Here is a 27,914-nt window from a genome sequence, read left to right on the forward strand (position 1 = left end):
GCTGTTCGTCTCAGCATGTTGCTAAAGAGCGGCTGTTGGAGACACAACGTAGGCCTCATTCTGAACTACTCTAATCAGTCACCGTGCGGCGTTAGACCTGTGTCTGCAGCGTTAGACCTGCGTCTGCAGCGTTAGACCTGCGTCTGCAGCGTTAGACCTGCGTCTGCAGCGTTAGACCTGCGTCTGCAGCGTTAGACCTGCGTCTGCAGCGTTAGACCTGCGTCTGCAGCGTTAGACCTGCGTCTGCAGCGTTAGACCTGCGTCCGCAGCGTTAGACCTGCGTCTGCAGCGTTAGACCTGCGTCTGCAGCGTTAGACCTGCGTCTGCATGCTTCCACGTGATTGGCTGATCGGATATATAACAGACAGCGTATTTGTGCGACACTGTTTAGTATCGACCGACAGAGAACCTTCGTTTCGGACATATCCATTCTTCAAACTTTTCAGCGTGTAACGTTTCGGTGTCAGACGCTGCATGTGATGATGACGATGATGATGATGAAGAGGAGGAAAGGTCTGCATGCCAGAAGTTTTGGAGGACAGAAAGTCCTGCTTGTGAACTGGAAAAAAAAATCATAATTCAGCACGCTGCACCTGGACAGATGAAAAGGACTCGAAAGCAACAAAGAGCATAAAGAAGTGCGATTCTCTTTATTTTCAGCCGAGTGTCTCCTGAAGTGCTGCGACTCCCCGGCAGCCCCCACCACCACCACCCCCACAATCACGATCGCTCCATCTTTCTGCACTCCGTCACACTTAACAATGCTGTCCATCAGCACTGCACTACAGTCACTGCTCCTCAACAGATAATACATAAAAAAATAAATAAATAAATAAAAAATTGTACGCGTCATTTAAAACAAACAAATCCGACACATATTCTTCGTGTTGAAAAGAAAGGCTTGGATAAATCCGCTGAAAATCCGAACCTGCGACACTTGAGCAAACGGTTTGGATGAAACGAGGGCAAACTGAACTAGGGTCTGACTTAAAAAGTAAAGAACCTGAATGGAATAAAACCACAATGGCGTCGCGTTTCTACATTTCGGTGATATAAGGGAAGGGAAGAATGCAGAACGGGATGAACGCGGGAAGAAAAGAACGGAGGAGTGTGATGAGGAGCTCACCAGCTCTCTGGCCCGGTGGAGAGCGGTCATCTGGCTGAGGTTCACCTGCACGCTGCAGAACATCAGAGAGAAAAAGCGCAGGAGCAACCAGCCCACCAACCTGACAGAGTGAGAACACAGAGCGTCAGAACGGCCGAGGATTCGACGCCACACGCCGACCGAGCGGCTAAAATACACCGTTACCACATTTAGCCCACATGCTGCTCACATTTTACTGATAAAATCTATAATCGAGGAAAATTAATGACATGGATTAAATTCCGAACGAGTTATAACTAGGGTTGCAAAATTCCGGGAATTTTCAAGGCTGGAAACTTTCCATGGGAATTAACGGGGGGAAAAAAATGCAGAGTTGTCTATAACAAGGAACTTAAATGTAGTTTTAAAAAATCTTGCAGCATAATTTTGTTTAAAACAACAAGATTTAATGCAATTTAAGTTAAATTTGTACCCTGCGTTCCTCGGTCACTTGCACACAGCACACTGCTTACTGGAGGGCCATTGAGGCCAACCCCCCTGCAGGTACTTGCATTCTTCCATAACATGCACATTAACACTATTTTAGGGTCATTTAACTAAATTTAATTCAATTGCTTATTAGCATAAATATTAATAGAATATTGGCTATTTATTAGTGCTTATTAAGCACATATTAATGCCTTATTCTGCATTACCTTATTCTACATTCTTAATAAACTTAATAACTACCTTACTAACTCTTAATAAGCAATAAATTAGGAGTGTTACCACATGCACAAATAATTTGCTGACCCTCCCCCAAACAAAGATAATTTGTATTACCTTGCATGCATGTCTGCTTATGACCAAACAAAATGTTTATTTGTATATGATATAGTTTATATACATTTCCCTATATCTCCAAATAATTCCCATAAATTCCCGTAAAGTTTACAACTTGGAATATTTCCAAAATTCCCCAGATTAAGTTCCCGTGGAAATTTACCGGAAACATTCCGCCCCTTTGCAACCCTAATTAAAACCGAATGACGTATATCACTAATAACAGTGTTATAACTGTGTGATAAACAAACAATAAATGAATAAATCTGACATCACTATACTGGAATAAATAAACAGACAAACAAATAAATAAATGTACAACTATATCAGTTGGCTGAATAAATTTAAAAGCAATAAAAAAAAGAACCAATGAAGAATAATCAAATGTCATGTATACAATATAAAGCAAACTCTGGGCAGTTTACTAACGAAATGATGAAGTAAATTCATTAAAGAGAGAGAGAGAGAGAGAGAGAGAGAGAGAGAGAGAGAGAGAGAGATCTGTCAGTCAGTTCATTAAACACTTGCACAACTGCAGCGTTAATCATTGTTTAAATCTGGTATTTAGAGTTTGGGATGATTTTGTGTGCAGTTCTGAGGGAGTTCAAACCGTATCAGGGTCGGAGACTGAAACGTCTCGGTGAGAGTCAGGATCCTGCGGGTGTCGTCTACACACTCTTTTACACTGATCGGTGGAGGCAGGATCCGCTTTACCCTGTACACACACACGCACATATACACACACATATATACACACACACACATACACACACACACACACACACACACACACACAAACAAACACATACACACACACGGAGATATGAGACATGACTGATAAAAGAACAATGTGGCTATGTAGTGCAAACACACATACACACACACACACACAAGCCCACAATGTTTTCAGCTCAGCATCACAAACACACTCAGTGTCTCTAAGAACAGAAAGGTGGTAAGATTGCTTCAGAGCATTAAAGGTTATTAAACTGTTGAGGAAGAAATTAAGTCAGGGCCTACGGCGAGAAGGGAGGGAGAAGAAAAGGTGGCGGTCCCAAAAAAAAAAAAAAAAAAGACAAAGGGAAGCGATGGGATTTAAAAAAGTCCCAAATGCTCCATTTTCTAGAGCTTTATACAGCCAGCCGGTTGGCTTCACGTCCGGAATTAACACAAATTAACAGTCTTTCACCCACAAGACATTAATTGAGGTGACAAAAAAAAGGCAGCGTCAGGATTTCGGGAGAAAGACAGGACGCTACAGGTAGATTAAATAAATAAATAAATAAATAAATAAATAAATAAAATGTTAGCAAATGCAACAAATGCACCTGAAGAACGAAGAGTCGCAGCCTGGAGGACGAGAAGAAAAATCAGTGAGCGGTAAAACCTAATCGGGATTCGACCTGGAGACGGCCGAGCGACCGCTTTTCTGTACGTCTGCGTTATCTTTCGTTCGGTTCCGGTGTTAAATATACAGGTGTCTAATATTAGCGACATCCAACAAATGCCAATGGATTTTAGTCCGTGATCCTGAGAAGGAATCGTGGGGATGAGGTTGTCATGACAACACTGCTTCCGAGTTGTAATATCGAGACCAGATAAAATATCGCAGACGTCGGCTATAGGAGTTTGAAACTCCTGAGCAGCTGTCGATCATTACGACCGACTGATGTGACGTTTGTATGGAGGGCAGGAGGAAGAACTCGACACATTAGCACATAGGCGTGCTGAATATTTACAGTATTAAAGCCCCTTTTCCACCGAGGCAGTTTGAGTGCAGGTTCGGAGCCAGAGCCTAATTTAGAACCAGTTCTTTCTGTTCGACCGCCAAAGCACCGGCACCGAACCAGGAAAAGTGGTTCTTAAGTAGCACCAAAAAACGTTGCTGGTCTAGACTTAAGAACCGCTTGCATTAGGAGCTGGGGGCGGGGCTACTGTTAGCGCATTTGATAATGTACCTAAAGTTTACTAATGTTTAATACACTTTTACTTTACCGCGATATGATACATTATCAGCACACATGATAGTGGGTAGCTACATGCTAAGGCTAACTTTTTTCTGTGTTAACGATAAAATAACGTTATGTACTTTATCGATTACAACCTCCGTTTATACAGATTACACGGAGCCGCACATATACGTTTTATTCGCCGCGTTTGGATGTTAATAAAGGTTCGCAAAGCCATGAGCATTAACGGTAAAGCAACATCCGCCATTGCTTTTGTGTTTGTGTTTGCCGCCACTGCGCTAACGTTGCTGTGACACGTATGCAGTGACGTCACACTCGGCGCTGTGACGGCTCTCTAGCCGGTGGAAAGGCAAACTGGTTCTTAGAAGGTTCGCCAGTGGAACCAACTTTGAACCAGGACTAGCGCTAGCTCTGAACCAGCACCCAGTGGAAAAGAGGCATTAGACAGATTTACAATCGGAGCCCCTTAAAGCATAACACTGGTGGATTAGACGATCAGCTTTGGCCTCGGACTAGCAGTGAGACAGACCGAAGCTGAGACAGAGACAGACCAAGTCGCAGTTTTTTTACCTGTCTGTGTCGCAGATCCGCAGCAGTCTGTCTCCGGCAGGACCGGCGTCGACTTTACGGCTGCAGATAAACAGCACGCAACACACTCTTCTAACCAGCCATCCTCGATACCTACAACACACACATACACACGCTTAAAATATGTCTAACCCGATAAAATGAGCACAAACTACTTTTGCAGAACGCTTTGCTTTTTTATATTTTATATTTTTATATGATGTATCTAGAGGTGGGCGACAAATACAAGGGGAAGGAAAAAAAAAAAAAACGTTACTGTGCTACGTCCAAACTGATTGCCCTATGTATGACAACGTTTTAATTTTTATTTTAAATATATTTTTAATAAATATATGTTTTAAATATATGTTTTTTTTTATTCCTTGTTTTATTGTTGTGATTATTGTTTATGATTGTTTTACTTTCTTTTATGTAAAGCACTTTGAATTACCGTTAAATAAACTCGCCTTGCCTTGCACAGTATATGGGGGTTGAGAATTGGGGGGGGGGGGGCATGTACTTTTGACTGCTGGTGTTGTTTGGTTTTGCTTCCTTGGAGAACAAATTTACAGCAATTTAACCCTAGTTTCGTTTTTTTTCATTGATATTTCTACCCTGGTGGGTGTGGTCTCTTCTCCAAAGACCCCGCCCACATCCTCAGAACTGGCTGAGAATAAAAGAGCACACAAATCGTATGCGATGGCTTTAACGCTCGCCGGATTTCAATCGAATCGAACAGTTTGGAGATATTTAAAGTGTCGCGTTAGACAGACGACGGCTTTTTTAAAGAATCCGTCTTCCCAGCAGGTCATTTGCGGAGAATCGGTGAATAGAATCGCCGAGGAGGAGCTCTGAAGCCGTTCCGTCTGCGCGTCGGAAAGAAATGAACGTTTTATTAGTCCCTCGGAAGTCAGATCACGTCGGCTGCCTGGACGGGAAGTTTAACGTGAGATTTCTGAAGTGGTGTGAAAATGAATCCGGGTGAGAAATTAAGGGGTTGAAGACGGCATTTAGAAGAAAGCTTTCTGGTCAAGAACAGGAGAATTTCACCGGCTTGGAAAAGAGCGAAGGCGGGGAAATGAAACGGAGAAGAAATTAAAACGGCCGGCACAAAAAGGGCCTCTCGTCTCTGGATTCGAGATGTGCGACGGCTAAATCTTATTTATCTCCTTTAATGGAGCGTATGAATTCGGACGCACACGGCTGTACCAGAAACACTCCGTACGGACCAAGGTTGCCATGGTGACGCCGACGAGAACAGACTACGTTACGCTCTACAAAATCTCGAGAAGAATTATGACGGGACCGGAAAGAACCGACGGGCGAGATTTCTAAACAGGGACATGAAATTATTACGATGATTTTATTTTCAAATTAAAAAAACGATCGTTTAAAATGTTTCGGATTAAAGCGACGCACGGACGCCGGAGGACGAAAAGTCCGCCGTACGTTCCGAGTGTTTTTTCCGACAACTGGGAAACTTTATTAAAGCTTATGGGATTATTTCTGAAGCTGCAAGTGTGTCCAGATCTTACCTGGTGTGTGTTTCCGTTACGTACAGAAGGTTCTGGAAGCCGAGAGAAGGAGCGTTCTGCGGCAGATTCCGACCCTGAAAGACAGGAGCGAAACATCAGGCTCACACCGAATCAGATTCGTGTCTGATTCAGATTTACGTCTGGCCTAAATTCGACTCGTCCTATTCATCTGCGCCACGTGTTTTTCCTCAGGACCGACTTGCGTTAACCGAGCGGGATCGGATTCGGCTCCCTCGTGTTCGCCCGGCTCGCTCCGATTAAAACGCTCTCACACCAGGGGATTTGAACCGATAACCACCTAATTCAAGCTCCATTCAGACACTTTCTAGCAGCACACGAGAGATGCCTGCATGGGGATTTGAAGCTCCTGCGTTTGAGATTAGTCATCTGCTGCTTCATGCTCGAGTGGGATTGTGGATTTCCGGAGTCGGTGATTTTTTCATCTTCTCCTGTAATTGTTGCTCTCAGCAGTTAAAACCTTGTTCGAGGGGACTTTTAGGTCTTTCCTCGTAAAAACCTGTGGCCGGAATGATCAAGCCAAATCTTGGCATGGTGGTAATGCACTCCTAATCAATAAGCCTTTTAGAAGAGACAAACAACCACATACAGTACAGTACATACTCACCAGACTCTCCGGGGTACACTGCTGGCAGCACTGTCCCACCAGCGGTCTGAATTTACCAAGAGAAGGAGCCATGCATTTCACCTTCTTCCTGATCATTAGTCCCCAGGATAACTACACACACACATAAACACACACACACACACACACACAAACATCAGACACTTGTCCCTTGCCACATGTCAGAGTTGCCCGTGTGCCAGTGATGTGAGACAAGCTGTGAGGACGTTAAACGTGTGAACTAAAACTGTCTAAACCCTTCTGCCAAGTAGGTGCTGTGTGTCTCTGCTTCAGACAGTGAAATACATCACTCAGTGTTTATGAGGTGCGTTTAGAGCAGAAGAGCAACATGTTAGTTAGGAGAGAAGCTTCATATGACACGATTCAGTGTTGAGCAAAAGTCTTTAAAGTAGAACGCCTCCTTCTCTGGGACTAAAAAAGAAGCCACACCTCCATTAACAGAACTGAAATATACTGAAAGGCATCGATGGGAGTAAAACACCTAGAGGCCACACCTCCCTCATAGGGACAGATAAAGAGGCCACACCTCCCTCATAGGAACAGACAAAGAGGCCACACCTCCCTCATAGGGACAGACAAAGAGGCCACACCTCCCTCATAGGGACAGACAAAGAGGCCACACCTCCCTCATAGGGACAGACAAAGAGGTCAACCCTCCTTCAATAAGATTAATAGGCACAGAGAACAAACATCCGTCAAAGAGACTGACAAAGGCCACACCTCCATCACAGAGGCCACACCTCCATCACAGAAACTGACACAGAGGCCACCCCCCATCACAGATGCCACACCTCCATCACAGAAACTGACACACCCCACCACAGAGGCCACACCTCCATCACAGAAACTGACACAGAGGCCACACCCCATCACAGACACACCTCCATCACAGAAACTGACACAGAAGCCACACTTCCATAACAGAAACTGACAGAGGCCACACCCCCATCACAGAGGACACACCTCCATCACAGAAACCCACACAGAGGCCACACCCCTATCACAGAGGCCACACCTCCATCATAAAAACTGACACAGAGACCACACCGCTATCACAGAGGCCACACCTCTATCACAGAGGCTACACCTCCATCACAAAGACTGACACAGAGGCCACACCTCTATCACAGAGGCTACACCTCCATCACAAAGACTGACACAGAGGCCACACCTCTATCACAGAGGCCATACCTCCATCACAAAGACTGACACAGAGGCCACACCTCTATCACAGAGGCCACACCTCCATCACAAAGACTGACACAGAGGCCACACCTCTATCACAGAGGCCACACCTCCATCACAAAGACTGACACAGAGGCCACACCTCTATCACAGAGGCCATACCTCCATCACAGAAACTGACACAGAGGCCACACCTCTATCACAGAGGCCACACCTCCATCACAAAAACTGACCCAGAGACTATAGCACCTTACAGAGTATAACAAAGACTTACAAAGACTGACAAAGGCCACAGCTCCTTATGGGGGCCTCACCCTCTTCAAAAATTCTGACAGAGGCCACACCTCCTTCAAAGAAACTGACAGAGGCCACACCTCCTTTACAAGGCCACACCTCCTTCACTGGGACTGATTTAAAAGGACCAGCAGTGTGATTTAAACCTCCAGTCTTTTACGATCCATCTTTTTAGTTGAACCTGATATTTTGCCGCACACTCACTGAGGCACAGTGACGGTAAATATTGAATGTGGTGCACTGATGTGAATCGGCCAAGGCTTTACTGCTAAACTCTTCAGTCAGAGATAAAACGCATCACTCAAAGCAATAAGCAGTCAATGATCTTTACTGAAGCACAATGACTTCCATCTCTCTTTTCTCCCTCATCCGTATCCATGCCCTTCCCTCCCCTCGCTCGTCCCCCACTCAGCTCTGAAGTGATGATTGCAGGCGATGATGATACCAAATCAGAAGAAATGAGCCTCGGGTGAAGAGTCGCCTCGTGGTGGGAGCAGGCTGCGTCCTGCCGGATCGTTTCCTGTGCCAAATTTCAATTGAGGATGTCATCGATTCAGGCTGATATCGATCTCCACATTAGGGTGCAGATGGAGAAGACGCTGGTCTGGAGACGACACGGCTGGTCGTCTCTGGAGTTGACAGCATTATATGCCATTCCAATCACGCTACTCAATTATTCAAAAAGATTGCATAATGTATGAGCATCTATCTTTTAATATCTCTCACCATGGAGATCAAATTTTTGTTTGGTTAGTTAGCTCTGTCAGGCATCGTACACAACGACAACGCAACCCAGACGTGCCACGCCGGCTGGAGGCTCAGTCCAGACCCGATACACCTCAAGTGTTCGCTAACTAAAATCCTGTCCAAGCTTAAGACCTCGTTGATCTTCTTAGTGGGATTGTACGTTATATGATGGGAATGAATTATCCCTGTCAGGACTCGATTTGGACATTTCCTGGCGGCACATTAGGGAATGTCCCGGCAGCGTGTTTTTTCACGTGTATTGTTTGTGCTCTCGTGTTTGTTTCGTATCGGACCCTAATTTATTCCTTCCTCGTTGCACGGCGAAGTCTTCGTCTTTGTTTTCCTTGCGTTATCGTTAGTCTTTGCTTTTCCCCTAGTTGTCCCCATGCCTTTGCGTCAAGTTTTTACGTGTTTATTTCCCTCAACGTTTCGTGTTTATTTCCCTCGTGTTGTTTCTTTATCCCTGTGCTTGGGTCTGTTTTTATCGTTGCTGTGGCAGCCGCCGGTACTGATAATTACGGGGGTTTACAGTGAAAGTGAAGGGATATATACGGCTAAATACGGTGACCCATACTCAGAATTGGTTCTCTGGGTTTAACCCATCCAAAGTGCACACACACACACACACACAGCAGTGAACACACACACACCGTGAACACCACCGTGGGGGGTGTGTGTGTGTGTGTGTTTGTTTCGGTGCCTTGCCACAGTCGTGGCATTGCCCGCCCGAGACTCGAACCCACGAACTTAGGGTTAGGAGTCAGACTCTCTAACCGTTAGGCCACGACTTCCCCCGACGTGCGTATTTGCGTAAAATACGCTTCCTGGCTTTGGAAATTTAGTCAAAACACGCAGCATAAAACCTTATGCAGAACCTAAAATACAAAGTCACTTCTACTACAGAAAGAGTACTATAAGTTTCTATAGTTTTCATGTTTTGTCAATTACGTCCTTCGGAAACAGTTAGGACTCGGGTCGTAGATACCTGGAGGTTACGGCGATGCTAATCGGCTCCTGTTCGAGACAGGACCAATCAGATGGCAAGTGACGATAACAGGCACGTGTACAGCTACTACCGACCACACTATGATCATGGCGAGGCAGTCGACTCACTTTAATGCCATTCTGGCTTTGACTGTTAAATTTTCACCACAGAAAATAATAAGGAGGAGATGCTCTACTATCTACGGACAGGACATGAAGGCTGGAGAATATAGAACTGAGGCTCCACCTAATGTAACTCTAATGATATTAATAATAAAATCTCACTTAAAAGATAAACAAAACATGTCCGAAGTTGAGTCTGAGATGTGCGTAACATTTCCAGAAAGAGTCTCTAGTGCCAGCGAGTATGAAAACTTTCCATGACGGAGGACTTTTTTGCTCTTGCTTGTTTTTTATTTAGTTTTAAACACTTTTGCCTCTTTTCCACCGGAAAGAACCGGGTGCTGGTTCAGAGCTAGCGCTGGTGCTGGTTCAAAGTTGGTTCTACTGGCGAACCTTCTAAGAACCGGTTTGCCTTTCCACCGGCTAGAGAGCCGTCACAGCGCCGAGTCTGACGTCACTGTATACGTGTCACGTGTCCCAGCGACGTTAGCGCAACGGCGGCAAACACAACACAACAACAATGGTGGATGTTGTTTACCGTTAATGCTCATGGCTTTGCGAACCTACATTAACATCCAAACGCAGCGAATAAAACGTATATGTGCAGGCTCTGTGTAATCTGTATAAACGGAGGTTGTAATCGATAAAGTACATAACGTTATTTTATCGTTAACACAGAAAAAAAGTTAGCCTTAGCATGTAGCTACCTACTATCATGTGTGCTGATAATGTATCATATCGCGGTAAAGTAAAAGTGTATTAAACATTAGTATACTTAAGGTACATTATCAAATGCGCTAACAGTAGCCCCGCCCCCAGCTCCTAATGCAAGCGGTTCTTAAGTCTAGACCAGCGACGTTTTTTGGTGCTACTTAAGAACCACTTTTCCTGGTTCGGAGCCGGTGCTTTGGCGGTCGAAAACAGAAAGAACTGGTTCTAAATTAGGCTTTGGCTCCGACCCAGCACTCAAACTGCCTCGGTGGAAAAGGGGCATGAGAGAGAAAGAAAGGTTGTTTGTTTGATGGAGAATCTAAACGTGTCAGTACATGTGCAGTAGGATAAGAGATAATAAAATACCTTGTGTTGGTGTTGATTATTTTACCAGAAAGCATACACCATTTAGTGTCTTATTCCTTACTGATTATAGAAGCAGGAAGAATCCTGAGCAACGCCACAGTGACACGAATGACATCATGGAAATTCTTGTTGTTGAGAACCTTGTTCTGAAAGCAAGCGTTTGTTAGCGAGTAGTTCGTTCGTCCAGGATAATCTTCATTATCTGATCCTCTCGTCTAAATCTGGATCTCAGTCTGGCTCTCGGTCGTCTACAGATGAAGTGTCACTGGGTATATTTTCCAGACGACTGCCGCTAAACAGAGTGGCTCTCTCAGAGATTGTGCGTGTCGTGTGCTTTAGTTTAATGGCCGTCTGTGAAGGTCGCTATGATAATCGACCCGTTTGAGCGAAACCGATCAAAACCCATGTAAGTGCAAATGTGCCACAAAAAGCTTTCATTACTGTACACGAGCTACAAACAATCCGCTATCTGTCAGACAAGACGCTCATCTGGGAACATCTGGATGCTGCTACAGTACGCCTACACGGGATTAGAAACACTTTGTTATCGCGCAGGGCCACAGAGTGTGTCGTTAATACGGTGGGTCTCAAATCACACCACCATGACCTGCTATGTATTTACTAACTCTGACTGACGTGGCCAATTATTAGCATCATTATTATCATTCATTCATTCATTTTCTACCACTTATCCGAACTACCTCGGGTCACGGGGAGCCTGTGCCTATCTCAGGTGTCATCAGGCACCGAGGCAGGATACACCCTGGACGGAGTGCCAACCCATCGCAGGGCACACACACTCTCATTCACTCACACACTACGGACAATTTTCCAGAGATGCCAATCAGCCTACCATGCATGTCTTTGGCCCGGGAGAGGAAACCGGAGTACTCGGAGGAAACCCCCGAGGCACGGGGAGAACATGCAAACTCCACACACACAAGGCGGAGGCGGGAATCGAACCCCCAATCCTGGAGGTGTGAAGCGAACGTGCTAACCACTAAGCCACCGTGCCCCCCAGTATTATCATTATTATTATTAGCTTTATTATCTAAGATAATAAAGCTAATCTAAGATTAACTGAAAAGTTTCCCTATTAGAGAGTCCCTTTATTCCCCCCTAATTCCCCCTAGCGTCTCGCCACTCGGGAGCCATTAGTCCGTTTGTTCGCCGTCTAAATTAGCTACCATGAGCAGAATGATTGCTTTTCTCTACCGTAATCTATAACACGCGGCTGTTTACTCCGCCGAGTAACGAGTGACTTAGGTGTGAACGTGACACGCAAGACAACTTCACTTCCTACTGAAGGTGATTCGTTTCCGAGAAGTTAACTAATCCGAGATAAAAGACGAGACGCGAACGTCAGCAAAATCTGAATTTTTTAATGTTTCATGTTTTAAAAAGGTTTCCCTGGTAACGGTGTTACGTATTACGACAAATCAATCAAAATGGCTTCGGAAATGTATGATTCGTTTTTGTTTTTTTTAATTCCAGCCAACAAAAAAAGTCCCTGCGGATCGACGGCGTTTCTTCCAGTAAGCAGTGAAATGTAAAATGGTCTACAGGTCGTTTTCTCGCCAGTGTTCCACTCAAACAGCCCCCAGGAGGCACTTTATAGAAGAGTCGATGAAATTCGACAGCGAAAGTGGTGAAGGACGGCGGACTTACAGCGGGACGTTTAGGCTGAGACGTGACATCGGCTCGGGGATCGACGCCGTCGCTTCCTACGGTCATGTTTACGACACACGGTCTGTGTGATGGCACGGCAAAGTCTGAAAGAAAAGAAAGAACAACAAGGACAGAGTTATATATTTAAATCTGAACAGATTTCTCTAAAGATCCTTGGTGTTCGACGTCCCCGGTTAAACTGAACACAGCTTTAAATTCAATCCTTCATTAGAACACAGTATAATAAAGGTGTATAGAGAACACCGGACTGTGACACGTGACTCGACCTGTGGTTCTGCTTCGCTTTCGTTTCCTTTATACTCACCGGGTAAATAGGATACGGAGACGTCTGACAGCTGAGAGGTAAAGGCTCGGGATCAGCAGCTCTGATCCTAATGCAGCGTGGGTTTATAACCCAAAACACAACAATAACAACGACAACACTCTGTAAGTATGCAGGTGGAACACACCTGACCCTCGTCTTTGCAACCTAACCAAATATTATCCCTCCATCATCAGGGGCCTCGTCATCTGTCTCTCTTCTCCTGAGGTTTTTTACAATCTACAGCATCACCACACACACACACACACACGTTTTTTCTACTCTACATCACACGCCTGTTTACTATTCTCTACAGCATCACACACACACCTGTGTTTTTGTACCGCCACAGCCATCACACACACACACCACACACACACACACCTGTGTTTTTGTACTCGCCACAGCATCACACACACACCTGTGTTTTTTACTCGCCACAGCATCACACACAAACACACAAACACACACACACACACCTGTGTTTGTTACTCGCCACAGCATCACACACACACCTGTTTTGTACTCGCCACAGCATCAACCTGTATTTTTGTACTCGCCACAGCATCACACACACCTGTATTTTTGTACTCGCCACTAGCATCACACACACACACCTGTATTTTTGTACTCAGCACAGCATCACACACACACACACACACACACCTGTGTTTTTTGTACTCGCCACAGCATCACACACCACACACACACAACACAACACCTGTGTTTTTGTACTCGCCACAGCATCAACACACCACACACACACACACACACACACACACAACACACCTGTGTTTTGTACTCGCCACAGCATCACACACACCCACCCCCTGTGTTTTGTACCTCGCACAACATCACACACACACACACACACACACCTGTGTTTTTGTACTCGCCACAGCATCACACACACCACCCTGTGTTTTTGTACTCGCCACACATCACACACACACACACACCACACACACCTGTGTTTTGTACTCGCCACAGCATCACACACACACCTCTGTGTTTTTGTACTCGCCACAACATCACACACACCTGTGTTTTTGTACTCGCCACAGCATCACACACACACCTGTGTTTTTGTACTCAGCACAGCATCACACACACACACACACCTGTGTTTTTGTACTCAGCACAGCATCACACACACACCTGTGTTTTTGTACTCGCCACAGCATCACACACACACCTGTGTTTTTGTACTCAGCACAGCATCACACACACACACACACACACCTGTGTTTTTGTACTCAGCACAGCATCTCTCTCACACACACCTGTGTTTTTGTACTCGGCACAGCATCACACACACACACACACACCTGTTTTCTACTCCCTACATCTCTCTCTCACACACACACACATACACACACCTGTGTTTTTGTACTCGCCACAGCATCTCTCTCACACACGCACATGTTTTCTACTCCCTACATCACACACACACACACACACACACACAAATGATTATGAAGTCAGTTTGTTGTCCTCAGCCTTTTTCCCTTTGCCTTTTTAAACACCACAAATATTTCTTCATTAACATTTACAATCCATCCAGTGTGTGTGTGTGTGTGTGTGTGTGTGTGTGTGTGTGTTTTTGCAGCACAAGTGGGAATAAAGCAAGAAAAGCAAAACACCCCACCTAGAGAAAAGTAATCCGCTGCTTACGGCTTTTCTATTTCACCAGTAGAAAATTATTTCCTAATCTATTTTCTGTCTGACAAAAAAAAAAACAAGTCAAAGTCAAAGTCAAAGCCTCCAAAGAAGGAAAAACTTATTAAAAGCTTATTCTGTACAGTAGACTGGAAGGAGATCGAGGGTCTCGCTGCATTTTTACGTATTCATTTCGAGGGTCACGTGCGGGCGAACGACCGCCGAGTCTTTCGGGACTTTCCTACTGTATAAATGTATATACAGTAAAAAGTCTCACTCCGAAGACTCGTCTGTTTGGATTTAATGAAATGTTTAAGGATTAAATTATCGGCTTTCTCAGCGGCCCGTAAAACGGCTGATTTAGTTGAATGTTATTTTATTGCTCCTTCAACGGAGCTTTTAGGTCTGTTGACGGCCTCCCTGCTAAAACGTTCTCCTGTTCTCGTGATGATGTCGCTGTGTGGCTCCAGTTTATCCCTTCCCTTCCTTGTACACACCTGCGTCTCTTGTTCTACCCATCCAGAGACTCCAGAGCTTCGGTGAGAAGATGCCAACTTCACGTGGTCTCTGAGGACGACGACCTTCTAATCGATACAGATCTGTCTGTATGGCTTTTCCTCACCGCGTCGCCTGCCTCAGGCTTGTTCATTGGGGATAAATACAAACGTTTAAATTAAAGTCGAATATAAATCTTTTTCAGTCAAGACCACTTTGTAAATGAAGGTTAATGCGAGTATGCAGTTAGTGTTGGCGGGATGGTTCTGTTCTGGGAGAATTTTCCCACGCCCCTGTCCGTGCGCCTGCATGGAGGACGAGGCGGGGAGGCGGCGCTGGGGAATGAATAGACCCCCTGTTACAGCTCGGAATCAGAACCGGAATTGCGTGAGGTGCGCATAGCTTGTTATTTAGCGCATATATAGCGCATAGCTTGTTGTTGTTTTTTTATTTATATAAAAATGAAGACAAAGGGGGGGGGGCGGGGAGAAGGAAAACATGAAGAATTTAATCGGGGGTGGCGACGATCTGGTTGGAGTAGTCGTGGACGAAGGAGGGTGTTGGATCGCAGCAGCAGCAGCGATGCGTAGGAGCGTCTCAAAGGCGATGATTTAAAGGATGGGAAATTAAGGAAGTCGTTGACAGCCGATTAGCACCAGATGCAAAAAATAACATAACATACACAAATAAAACGACGTGCGTTTGAATTTTTTTTTTTTTGAGGGGGATATAAACGAGAACTAGCGATTTGTACAATCGACGTTGTCTCAGAGCAGCTTTACGGAACATAAACATAGAACGAAAGGTTGTTATAAAGAATAATATAAAGATTAATAGAATACAAAAAGTCAAGATTAATATTAGATAGATTTATCCCCAATGAGAAAGTCTGAGGTGACTCAGGTGACCGTAGGGAGGAAAAAACTCGCTGGAATCGTAAAGGCAGGAACCTCGACAGGAACCAGACCTCAAAAGGGAACCTCATCCTCATCTGGGTGACACCGGAGGGTGTGCTTATAAATATACAGCATATGATCTATGTTTATAGATTATAAATATACACCATTGGTGTGGGGAAAAAGTCAAGGTATATAATTGAGATCGATTTAACGCTCAATAACGTGATGAATGTTTTTGGAATTCGACTCATGAATATAATGAGATTTTTTCTCGTAGGGTTAATTACAGTGACACGAGCGTTAATTCCGTTTCCTTCATGATTTACAGCAGATCCACACAAGGCAGTGCTGCGTGCATGATAAGCTATTTATTCGGTCAGACGTTATCACCGCATGGTGTTAATGACGGCGAGATGAAGGCGATAAACGTGGGATCGCGTTATCGTTCATCTGATATCACGGAGTCTGGCAGCTCCTCCGTGATGGGACTCTGTTCCCACGGAGCTGAAACCCGAGCGTCTGATGAACGCTGTCTGGTTCAGAGACTGAGGCCATTTACTGTTTAATGCACTAAATATCCCAATCGTCTCAAATGCTTTAAATCGTCGCTGTCGGGCGGAGTTATGTCCGAATTTTGTCAATTTCATATTTTTTCACGTATCGATGCTATCGCGTCAGTCCCCACATGGGTCTGTTATTTTACAAGTTATTAACCAATCTAAAGTCTTGAAAATAGCTTGAGTGCAAATCTCTTAACTCCATTGGACACTTCAACTGTCCACCTCTTCCTCACTCCGCGGGAGAGCTTTGCGGCGTACAGAATTTCTCCTCAAGAAGAGTCGCAACGAATCAACGCGTCTTCTGAGGTGAATGTCTTCAAAACACTGGGCTTAAAGAAAAAAAAATCTTGACCCCCGCTAGTTCTGGTGTTCGTCTGAAGACAATCCACTGAAACGTGGACTAAATCCCTTGCAATGCAGATAAGGCGTTTTTTCCTAAAAAATAATGCTTCTTGGAGATACGAGGATTACGCCGACAGTGTCGAAATGTTTTTTTTGGAACACGTCCATCTATTTTCTAAATGTTTCAGAAATCGGTCAGGACTGTATATTAATAAAGTGTATATATTAATAACTGTAAGCTGTCTATATATTAATAAAGTGTATATAATTATTATAAAGTGTTAATATTAATAAATTAGTATAAACCGTTCTCTTATAGTATTAATAAATTGTATATATTAATAAATTAGTAACATGTCTATATATTAATAAAGTGTATATGATTAATAAATTAGTCCCAACCGTGGTATACATTAATAAAGTGTCTCATATTAATAAGTTTGTATTATATTACTACCTTAGTACACCGTCTTATATTCATAACGGTAGATATTAATAAATTATGTAAACCGGTATACATTAATAAAGTGTCTAATATATACTAACGTGTATAATTAATAACTAGTACTATATTAATAAATTAGTAAACTGTCTATATATTAATAAAGTGTATATATTAATAAATTAGTAAACCGTGTATACATTAATAAAGTGTATATATTAATAAAGTGTATATATTAATAAATTAGTAAACTGTCTATATATTAATAAAGTGTATATATTATTAATATATTAATAATTAATAAATAAATTAGTAAACTGTCTATATATATGTATTAAAGCTAAAATAAGTTAAAAATGAAATAATTAACACTTTCTTGGTCAGTGCGTAATTCCAAAGCGGGTGTTAGTTTATAGTGTTATTTTTCGGAGCGGAGAGGAAACGTACGACTGCTAGGTCACTTTTTAATTTTCGGTGTTTTCTTATTGCTGACGATCCTTTTTCCTCTCTATGATCCTTTAATACCTTCCTTTCTATTCATCCATCGTGCCCTAAAGTGATATTCATAACAGGATGATAAAACTTGGGTGGTACAGGATCTCACTCTCTTTTTACGTCCATAAACTGAGAGAGACGGACAGAAGGAGATAATAGGGGGAGAGAGAGAGAGAGAGAGAGAGATGTATGGAGAATGACAAAAAAGTAGGTGAGAGAGAGAGAGAGAGAAAGAGAAAGAATGACAGTAACAGAGAGAGAGAGATGGATGAATGGAGATTGAGAATGAGAGAAAAAAGAGAGAGAGAGAAAGAGAGACAGAATAACAAAGAGAGGGGGGGGTGGAAAATGACAATGACACAACAACGAGTAGAAGATAGTGAGTGATAGACATAGTAAGTGAGGGAGGGAGGGAGAGAGAGAGAAAGAGAGAATGACAGAGAGCCAGAAAGAGAGAGAGAGAGAGAGAGAGAGAGAGACAGAATGACAGAGCCTGAGAGAGAGAGAATGACAGAGAGCCAGAAAGAGAGAGAGAGAGAGAGACAGAATGACAGAACCTGAGATAGATAGATAGATAGATAGAGAGACTCTGCACTACTATAAGTAGTTAGAGAGACACCACAGTATTTACCCCACCAATCCGCCATTTCTTTGCTCCTAGCTACAAACACCTGACTGTAACCTGAGAGGCTCAGCAGGCAGGATGAACCGCCATCATCTTCTCTTCTCCACTCCAGCAGCTCCAGCAGAGCTTCACCTTCACAGCAGGTTTACTCAGAGGCTCGTGTTAAATAAAGTCAGAAAGGAGTCGTGTTTGCGTGCGAGTTCTCTGGAGGAGTTTTCTTCTTCACTACCTTTGTGATGGTCATCAGCTGATCAGATATTACTGCTGAACCTGGCTACAACATCCGGCTTCCCTTTTATCTGCCCCAAACCTATTTATTAAATGCCACAGACACAGAGTACTTTAAATTAATCGTACGTGCTTCGTCTACTTAAAACAAAAAAAAAAAACACCTTTTTTTTCTACACGATAAATGTCAGGAGTATTGAGCAGTGAGAGTCATCATGGAGACCATTAGTAGGGTTACCAACATATCTGATTATACCTCGTTTGTCTTTTCGGATTGAAATGAACAGGAGATAAATTTGTTTTCCTCGGAGAGGGGGATGAAATGGAAAGCAAATCGGTCAACAGGATTAAGAGATAAAACAGGAGACTGTGATCACGGTGAGCTTGTTCAGGTCACACGGGCCACGGCGGGTCGCCGTACTGAAGCGGATCGTCTGCGAGAGAGGCAAGCGTGACATCTCCAACCCCTTCAACTCCCCCCCAAAAACCGCCATGTTGCTCCCATATAAAACAGGTTCGGCTCAAGCCCAGCCATTTTTTAGGGTCATGATTGAGGACAATGTCCTGTCCTGAGACAAGCTGTTTTCGTTTTTTGAGGTTTTGTTCAACCTGACCATCGAAAATATCACTCGCTAATGATGTTTTTTTTTTCCCCCATTGGTTGTTGCGTTAAATCTTACCCAGATTTTCTGATTGGCTGTTGTGTAGCCTCTTTTTTTTGATTGGCTGATAAGTGTCAAGCTCGACTAAGAACTCTTGATTCCTGCCCGTTTCCATGGAGACACGCGGTACGGACTGATACGTTTTGGGTGCTATGATAGTCACAAATGGACCCTTTTCCACCGGAAAGAACCGGGTGCTGGTTCAGAGCTAGCGCTGGGTGCTGGTTCAAAGTTGGTTCCACTGGCGAACCTTCTAAGAAACCGGTTTGCCTTTCCACCGGCTAGAGAGCCGTCACAAGCGCGCGAGTGTGACGTCACTGTACGTGTCACGTGTCCCAGCAACGTTAGTGCAGCGGCGGCAAACACAACAACAACAACAATGGCGGATGTTGCTTTACTGTTAATGCTCAATAGCTTTGCGAACCTACATTAACATCCAAACGCAGCGAATAAAACGTGTACGTGCAGCTCCGTGTAATCTGTATAAACGGAGGTTGTAATCGATAAAGTACATAACGTTATTTTATCGTTAACACAGGAAAAAAGTTAGCCTTAGCACGTAGCTACCTACTATCATGTGTTGCTGATAATGTATCGCGGTAAAGTAAAAGTTGTATTAAACTTAGTTACATAAGGTACGTTATCAAATGCGCTAACAGTAGCCCGCCCCCAGCTCCTGACACAAGCGGTTCTTGAGTCTAGAACCAGCGACGTTTTTGGTGCACTTTACTTAAGAACCACTTTTCCTGGTTCGAACCGGTGCTTTGGCGGTCAAAACAGAAAGAACTGGTTCTAAATTAGGCCCTGGCTCCGACCCAGCACTCAAACTGCCTCGGTCTAAAGGGCAAAAGTGAGAAATACGGTGTGTGGTGCGAGAGCGTGAGAAAAAGACCGAGATGCGTGACTGTCACTCTCAAGGCGTGACACTTGACAGCCTCGTACAGACTCTCGAGCGTCTCAGGAAAGTCAAGATGTCGAGAGGACAACGGCATCAGGTTTCCGGTTCACTCGGTCGGACACAGAGACAAACAGGAACCCCGAGGCTAGAGTGGGAAGTGACTACTGACACGACATCCTCCAACGATGGTGGTGCACTGATGATCGTCTACTGACTTAACTCACCCTTTAAGACAAATCTTTGGTGACGCTTAAAGATTCCCACCAAGTCCGCACTTCCGTTTCAAACGATTCTTCTTGCTTCTCGGACTAATCCCCATTCGTTCTTACCCTTTATCTCCTCAGGAAGACCTAAAGGCTGCTGTGTCTGACCTGATGACCCCCGGGCTTCCACAGTGTAACAAATTCTGTGGAGATTCATGACGTATGATCCTCATTAAGTCTATTTCAGTTCCACTTTGAAACAAGACAAAAATCTATATATTTTTTTTATTTTCTACAAACATAAAAAGAGGGGAGGATATGAACTTGTAAGGAAATGAGTGTAGAGAATGTCTATGATGTGACGAGTCATCTGTAATATCTGCTTCCTGCTTTTTTATCCTTCTTCTAAGAGAGAAAGAAAGACAGAGAGAGAGAGAGAGAGACAGAGAGAGAGAGAGAGAGAGAGAGAAATGGAGAATGAGAATGACAAAAAAGAGTAGAATATAGGAGGGAGGGAGAGAGAGAGAGAGAGAATAACAGAGAGAGAGGGGAGAAACAGACAGAGAGAGTGAGAGAGAGAGAGAGAGAGAGAGAGAGAGAGAGAGATATGGATGAATGGAGAATGAGAATGACAAAAAAAGAGTAGAATATAGAAGAGAGAGAGAGAATAACAGAGAAAGAGAAAGAATGAGAGAGAGCATAACAGAGAGAGAGAGAGAAAAACGAAGAAAGAGAGAGAATGAGAGAGAGCGAGAGCATAACAGAGAGAGAGAAAGAGGGAGAAAGAATAACAGGTTCATTTCTTGCATTATCCCCCTTCCCCCTCCCCCCAATGAGACTTTAACCCTTTTGGTGAACAGAAGCTTTGGATTCTATCACAGTGTGGTTTGAGACCGACAGAGTTTAGGACCAGGGACACTTGGGGGTACTTCAGCCGTTCCTTTCTTCAGCACTGACTCTGCACTTGAGCAACTTGTCCTAACAAAGCAAGAGTGAGGACGTCCTCAGAAACGCCGCTCGTGTACTGTCGCACTTTTGCTCCGTTACTTTTTGACAGTGCCGAAAACGCAACGATAAAACGAGAAACAGTTTGAACTCCGTTTACGGTCCCCGACGCCTCAGGACAAACTCAGCTGAAACTTTCTCAGAGTCCCTCAGCATCATCGCTGGACATTAAACTGTTTCACATGACTCCACGTTCACCACAAATACCAGACACGTGCTCATGGAGTCAGAAAGCCGCCTTTCATCTCTGAACCCGAGCCGTAAAATCCGAGTCGGAACAGGACGAGGTCAACTGGACAGCACTCGCACGATGTCCAAATTTGATGATGGACATAAATTAAAATCGGATTTGTCTGTGCTAGATGATCCAGAAGTCCTCATGACTTGGCTTGCATCCATGTGGTCATGTTTCTGATACTGTACTGTCACAAAAGGTTGCTTGTGTTGGTCCACCACGAGCCACCAGAAGAACGATGCTCTTCATGAGTTCTTTCTAGAACTGTCATGGAGAGATGAACATGTTCTGGTTTTTGTGTTGGTCCACCACGAGCCACCAGAAGAACGATGCTCCACATGTGTTCTCTCTGGAACTGTCATGGAGAGATGAACATGTTCTGGTTGTTGTGTATGGCCACCACGAGCCACCAGAAGAACGATGCTCTTCATGAGTTCTTTCTAGAACTGTCATGGAGAGATGAACATGTTCTGGTTGTTGTGTATGGCCACCACGAGCCACCAGAAGAACGATGCTCCACATGTGTTCTCTCTAGAACTGTCATGGAGAGATGAACATGTTCTGGTTGTTGTGTATGGCCATCACAAGCCACCAGAAGAACGATGCTCCACATGTGTTCTCTCTAGAACTGTCATGGAGAGATGAACATGTTCTGGTTGTTGTGTATGGCCATGACAAGCCACCAGAAGAACGATGCTCCACATGTGTTCTCTCTAGAACTGTCATGGAGAGATGAACATGTTCTGGTTGTTGTGTATGGCCATCACAAGCCACCAGAAGAACGATGCTCTTCATGAGTTCTTTCTAGAACTGTCATGGAGAGATGAACATGTTCTGGTTGTTGTGTTGGGCCACAATGAGCAACCAGCACGTCGAAGCTCTTCATGAGTTCTTTCTAGAACTGTCCTGGAGAGATGAACATGTTCTAAGCCACCAGAACATCAATGCTCTTCATGAGTTCACGAGTTCTTTCTGGAACTGCCGTGGAACGACGATGATGTTCCGGTTGCTGTGTAGGGCCACCATGAGCCACCAGAAAATGTTCAATGCTCTCTGGAAGTGTCCTGGAGCCATGAACACCACTCTTTCTAAAGCTATCTGTAAAGTGGCTCTCAGCTGGACTGAAATTTGTGGTGTAATCAATTTTTATTTCATTCTGATTGAAGACGATCAACCGCTAATCAGCTAACAACAATTAGCGACGAGTGTAACAACAAGCGAGATGTTAATGTTACAGTCTCTGCTGTCTCACTATGGGCAAAGGTTTGACCTTCAGCCTTAATCAATGAGAATAAAATAGAAGTGAAAGAACATTCATTCATTCATTCATTCTCTACCGCTTATCCGAACTACCTCGGGTCACGGGGAGCCAGTGCCTATCTCAGGCGTCATCGGGCATCGAGGCAGGATACACCCTGGACGGAGTGCCAACCCATCGCAGGGCACACACACACACTCATTCACTCACACACTACGGACAATTTTCCAGAGATGCCAATCAACCTACCATGCATGTCTTTGGCCCGGGAGAGGAAACCGGAGTACCCGGAGGAAACCCCCGAGGCACGGGGAGAACATGCAAACTCCACACACACAAGGCGGAGGCGGGAATCGAACCCCGACCCTGGAGGTGTGAGGCGAACATCTCTACAATTAGATTTAAAGTTTTAAGTAGAATTACACGCTATAACTCGTCTATTTCCGTGCATCATCTATAGTGGGCAAGAACCATCATCATCATCATCATCATCATCACATAGAGAAATATCTGTCCTTCATCTCGTCTCTAATATCCTCACAAAAAAAAAAACAAAAAAAAAAAAACAGTGCTCAGGGATGAGGATTCACTCCGTAACCAGGCAACTGAGCAAACAAACAAACAAACAAACAAACCAACCAACCACGACTGCGGAATTACGTTGCTGTACCCAGGTCTATTTTTAAGCCACTGAATCATCGTTAAAAACGTGGCGTCGGGTCGACACGCACGAGTTTCGGGGGGAATATTCTCAGAAAGAAAAGGAAGAAAGTCTGAAAGGTGTTTCTACTAAAATTCATCGCTCTTCCGGGAGAAACTGGAGCGATCGTGAGGAAACGCGGCTCCGGCGTCGAGTCACGTCGTATATTTTAACGCGATGTCGAAGCGTACTGTACGTGTGCGCCATGATCATCTACACCCGAGCGCGAGATGTGTGGGAGGAAAAGTGGGCACTTGGAACAGAGTGGTGATGCAAGCTGTCAAATAAATTTATGTTTGACCTCTTTTAGCTCCCCACCCCCCACCCCCTTGTGTGTTCTCGCTCGTTAAAAACACACGACGCGATCTGATGCTTTTACTCGCGCGGATAAAAAATACACCGGAATCTGTTTATATTCCCACCTTCTTTCTCTTACGGTATCGTTTCTATGGCAACAGCCCATTGATGGGGAGATTGGCTTTGGAGCTTCATGCTGTGTGTAGCTGCTACGGCGTAAGTGATAACAGGAAGTGACAAATTAAATCTTATAGGCTGGAGCCGGAGGTTAATGAAAGCCGCCTTTTGTTTTCCCCCCAAATTTTCTCTGTGATATCTGTTTAATTAAAGGTCACACAGAACAATCGGATGGATTTCTTCCTCAGTTCTTACGTAACTCTAGACACACACACACACACACACACACACACACACACACAGTTGTGTATAGACTGTCTACGTTACATTCCACGTTGTACTACACGCCCATCGTGTTCAGTACTATGGTGCAGTTCAGGGTTGTGCAGTGGGCGGAGTCAGTAAATAACAATAAAACCATTACGCTACGTCACGGGTGTGTGTGACGGGTGTGTGTGACGGGTGTGTGTGACGTGCGTGTGACAGATAAATCTCCTCCAACCTTGTAGGATCTGAGGGGAGAAGTAAACACCAGGGGTAACAGCATCAGTAAGAGGAACCAATCCAGTCACTTTATTATTTATTTATTTGTTTTCCCCCCAGATCGTTAGCATGTAGTTAGCATAAAGCGGTCACTGTTGTCGAAGGCGAACGTAAGGCATGTGACAATAAACAGACCAGCCGACGGCCACGAGATCTAAACAACCGGGATTAAAGAACCGGGAAAACATGGACGCAGTTCTCTCTCTCTCTCTCTCTCGCACGCTTTGTCTCTTACACACCTATCCAACTCTCTCTCTTACACACACACACACACCTATCTGTCTCTCTCTCTCACACACACACCGATCTCTCTCTCTCTCTCACACACACACACCGATCTCTCTCTCTCTCTCTCTCTCTCTCTCTCACACACACACCTATCTGTCTCTCTCTCTCACACACACACACACCTATCTGTCTCTCTCTCTCTCACACACACACCTATCTGTCTCTCTCTCTCACACACACACCTATCTGTCTCTCTCTCTCTCTCTCTCTCACACACACACCTATCTGTCTCTCTCTCTCTCTCTCTCACACACACCTCTCCCTCTCTCTCTCTCTCTCTCTCTCACACACACACACAAACCTCTCTCTCTCTCTTTCTCACACACACACACACACACACACACACACACACACACACACACACACACACACACACACACACACCCACCTACCTATCTGTCTCTCACTCTCCCTCTCTCACACACTTTCAAAACAACCAAAATTAAAGAACCGGAAAAACATGGACGCTTGGTTTCAAGAGGTAGGTATGGTAAAGACAAGACAGACGAGGGTTTAAATATATCATATTAATCATGACTCACAAAGGAAACAGAGACGAGACACGGAGACGAGGAAACAGAGACGAGACCAAAACGCAAATACGTGAGGACACGGAACAGTGTTGAGGGACGTTAAGTGTGCCGTGCGACTCGTCTCCCGGCGCTCGTGTGAAAGCTTGGGGGAAAATTGCTAGGTTTTGTTGAGCTATAAAGAGGAATAAAAGTTTAGGACAATAAAACTCTGGGTGCAGACAGGAACCTTCTAGTCAAGGCTGAACGTTTTTGGTGGTGTAACTACACCCTCACCTGAAGTGGTGCGGAACCCAAACGCACAAAAAGCCGCTTATGCAAGTCCGTTATCGTACGAGCGGTGGGTTAGAAACATATAGCATGTGTATTACTGCTGTGTAGGCTGGCTAATGGCTGTGGGCTGGAATGCTGTACAAGGGTTCATCCCATTGGGGTTAGCTAAAGTAAATCGCTGACAGGAAGTTCCGCCTTCCTGCACGCGCTGTAGAAGACCTGACGCCGTCGAGCGCGCTCTGTTCGGCCGCTTACTCCGAGCGCGGCGGATCGCTCGGCGCTAATCTGTTCAGAGAGAAGAATTAGAAATGAGAGCGCTCGTGTTATTCCTCCTGGAGATAATTCATACATCAGCTCAGGACTTTAATCATTTCTCTCTCACACACACACACACACACACACACACACACACACACACACAGTTGGAAAGAGAATGTGCTAGATCTAGATGGCACTAATCCCCATTAAACATTCGGGCGTGATCGATACCCGGTGGATTAGTGCAGTCAGAGTCGAAGTGTGAAGACCTGAGAGGTGAGTCCACGCTGGAGCCGCCCGCACCCCACCCTTGTGGTGTACACCGCCGGGTCCAACGCCTGGGTACAACGCAGTTGTCCCCCACTGGTGTACACCGTCTGGTCCAACCGGCCTGGCCCGTCCTGGGTACAACGTCCTGTGTACCAAGCTGTGTACAAACGCCTTGTCCGTGCATTATTAACGCCTTATGGTGTCACAACGCCCCTGGTGTCCCAAGCCCGGGTGCCCCCCCAACGTCAGGGTGCCCCCCGCTGGCGTCCCAACACGCCCTGGTGTCCCACCGTCTGTGTGACACCCCTGTGTCTACCAATCGTCTGTATCAAACGTCAGCGGTGTAAACAGCATCATCTTTCTTCTCCTTGGTTGCGTTGGGCGAGATAGCATTCTTTTGTTGTCTCCCCGGAGTTGTACACCAGGACGTTTGTACACCAGGGCGTTTGTACACCAGGACGTTTGTACACCAGGGCGTTTGTACACCAGGGCGTTTGTACACCAGGACGTTTGTACACCAGGGCGTTTGTACACCAGGGCGTTTGTACACCAGGGCGTTTGTACACCAGGGCGTTTGTACACCAGGACGTTTGTACACCAGGACGTTTGTACACCAGGACGTTTGTACACCAGGGCGTTTGTACACCAGGACGTTTGTACACCAGGACGTTTGTACACCAGGGCGTTTGTACACCAGGGCGTTTGTACACCAGGGCGTTTGTACACCAGGACAGATTGTGTGTTTCTTTCTTCTCCAGGCTGATATTCACCTCTCAGGTCTTCACACTTCGACTCTGACTGCACTAATCCACCGGGTATCGATCACGCCCGAATGTTTAATGGGGATTAGTGCCATCTAGATCTAGCACATTCTCTTTCCAACTGTGTGTGTGTGTGTGTGTGTGTGTGTGTGTGTGTGTGTGTGTGTGTGTGTGTGTGTGTGTGAGAGAGAGAATTGATTAAAGTCCTGAGCTGATGTATGAATTATCTCCAGGAGGAATAACACGAGCGCTCTCATTTCTAATTCTTCTCTCTGAACAGATTAGCGCCGAGCGATCCGCCGCGCTCGGAGTAAGCGGCCGAACAGAGCGCGCTTGACGGCGTCAGGTCTTCTACAGCGCGTGCAGGAAGGCGGAACTTCCTGTCAGCGATTTACTTTAGCTAACCCCAATGGGATGAACCCTTGTACAGCGTTCCAGCCCACAGCCATTAGCCAGCCTACACAGCAGTAATACACATGCTATATGTTTCTAACCCACTGGAGCCGCTCGTACGATAACGGACTTGCATAAGCGGCTTTTTGTGCGTTTGGGTTCCGCACCACTTCAGGTGAGGGTGTAGTTACACCACCAAAAACGTTCAGCCTTGACTAGAAGGTTCCTGTCTGCACCCAGAGTTTTATTGTCCTAAACTTTTATTCCTCTTTATAGCTCAACAAAACCTAGCAATTTTCCCCCAAGCTTTCATACGAGCGCCGGGAGACGAGTCGCACGGCACACTTAACGTCCCTCAACACTGTTCCGTGTCCTCACGTATTTGCGTTTTGGTCTCGTCTCTGTTTCCTCGTCTCCGTGTCTCGTCTCTGTTTCC

The 27,914-nt window shown here is 45.0% G+C and overlaps 1 protein-coding gene across 9 annotated transcripts in view; it reads right to left on the reverse strand.

Annotated features, from left to right (window-relative positions):
• gpat2 (glycerol-3-phosphate acyltransferase 2, mitochondrial) overlaps window positions 1-27,914 on the reverse strand; it is a 213,128-nt gene that overhangs the window by 31,040 nt on the left and 154,174 nt on the right. For 4 of the 9 annotated variants that reach the window (XM_027151271.2, XM_027151275.2, XM_027151273.2 and 1 more), the window contains 6 exons: window positions 12,721-12,824; window positions 6,625-6,735; window positions 6,000-6,073; window positions 4,468-4,578; window positions 2,538-2,642; window positions 1,127-1,226 (listed from right to left, as the gene is read on the reverse strand). In XM_027151271.2, coding sequence (XP_027007072.1) covers window positions 1,127-1,226; window positions 2,538-2,642; window positions 4,468-4,578; window positions 6,000-6,073; window positions 6,625-6,735; window positions 12,721-12,786 — 567 coding nt within the window. In that variant the 5' untranslated portion in view covers window positions 12,787-12,824. The remainder of the gene's footprint in view (window positions 1-1,126; window positions 1,227-2,537; window positions 2,643-4,467; window positions 4,579-5,999; window positions 6,074-6,624; window positions 6,736-12,720; window positions 12,825-27,914) is intronic. The other 5 variants (XM_027151276.2, XM_047800022.1, XM_047800021.1 and 2 more) reach the window with 2 other exon arrangements.

The sequence above is a fragment of the Tachysurus fulvidraco genome, chromosome 14 (genome assembly GCF_022655615.1).
Source record: "Tachysurus fulvidraco isolate hzauxx_2018 chromosome 14, HZAU_PFXX_2.0, whole genome shotgun sequence".
In the NCBI taxonomy this organism is placed as follows: domain Eukaryota; kingdom Metazoa; phylum Chordata; class Actinopteri; order Siluriformes; family Bagridae; genus Tachysurus; species Tachysurus fulvidraco.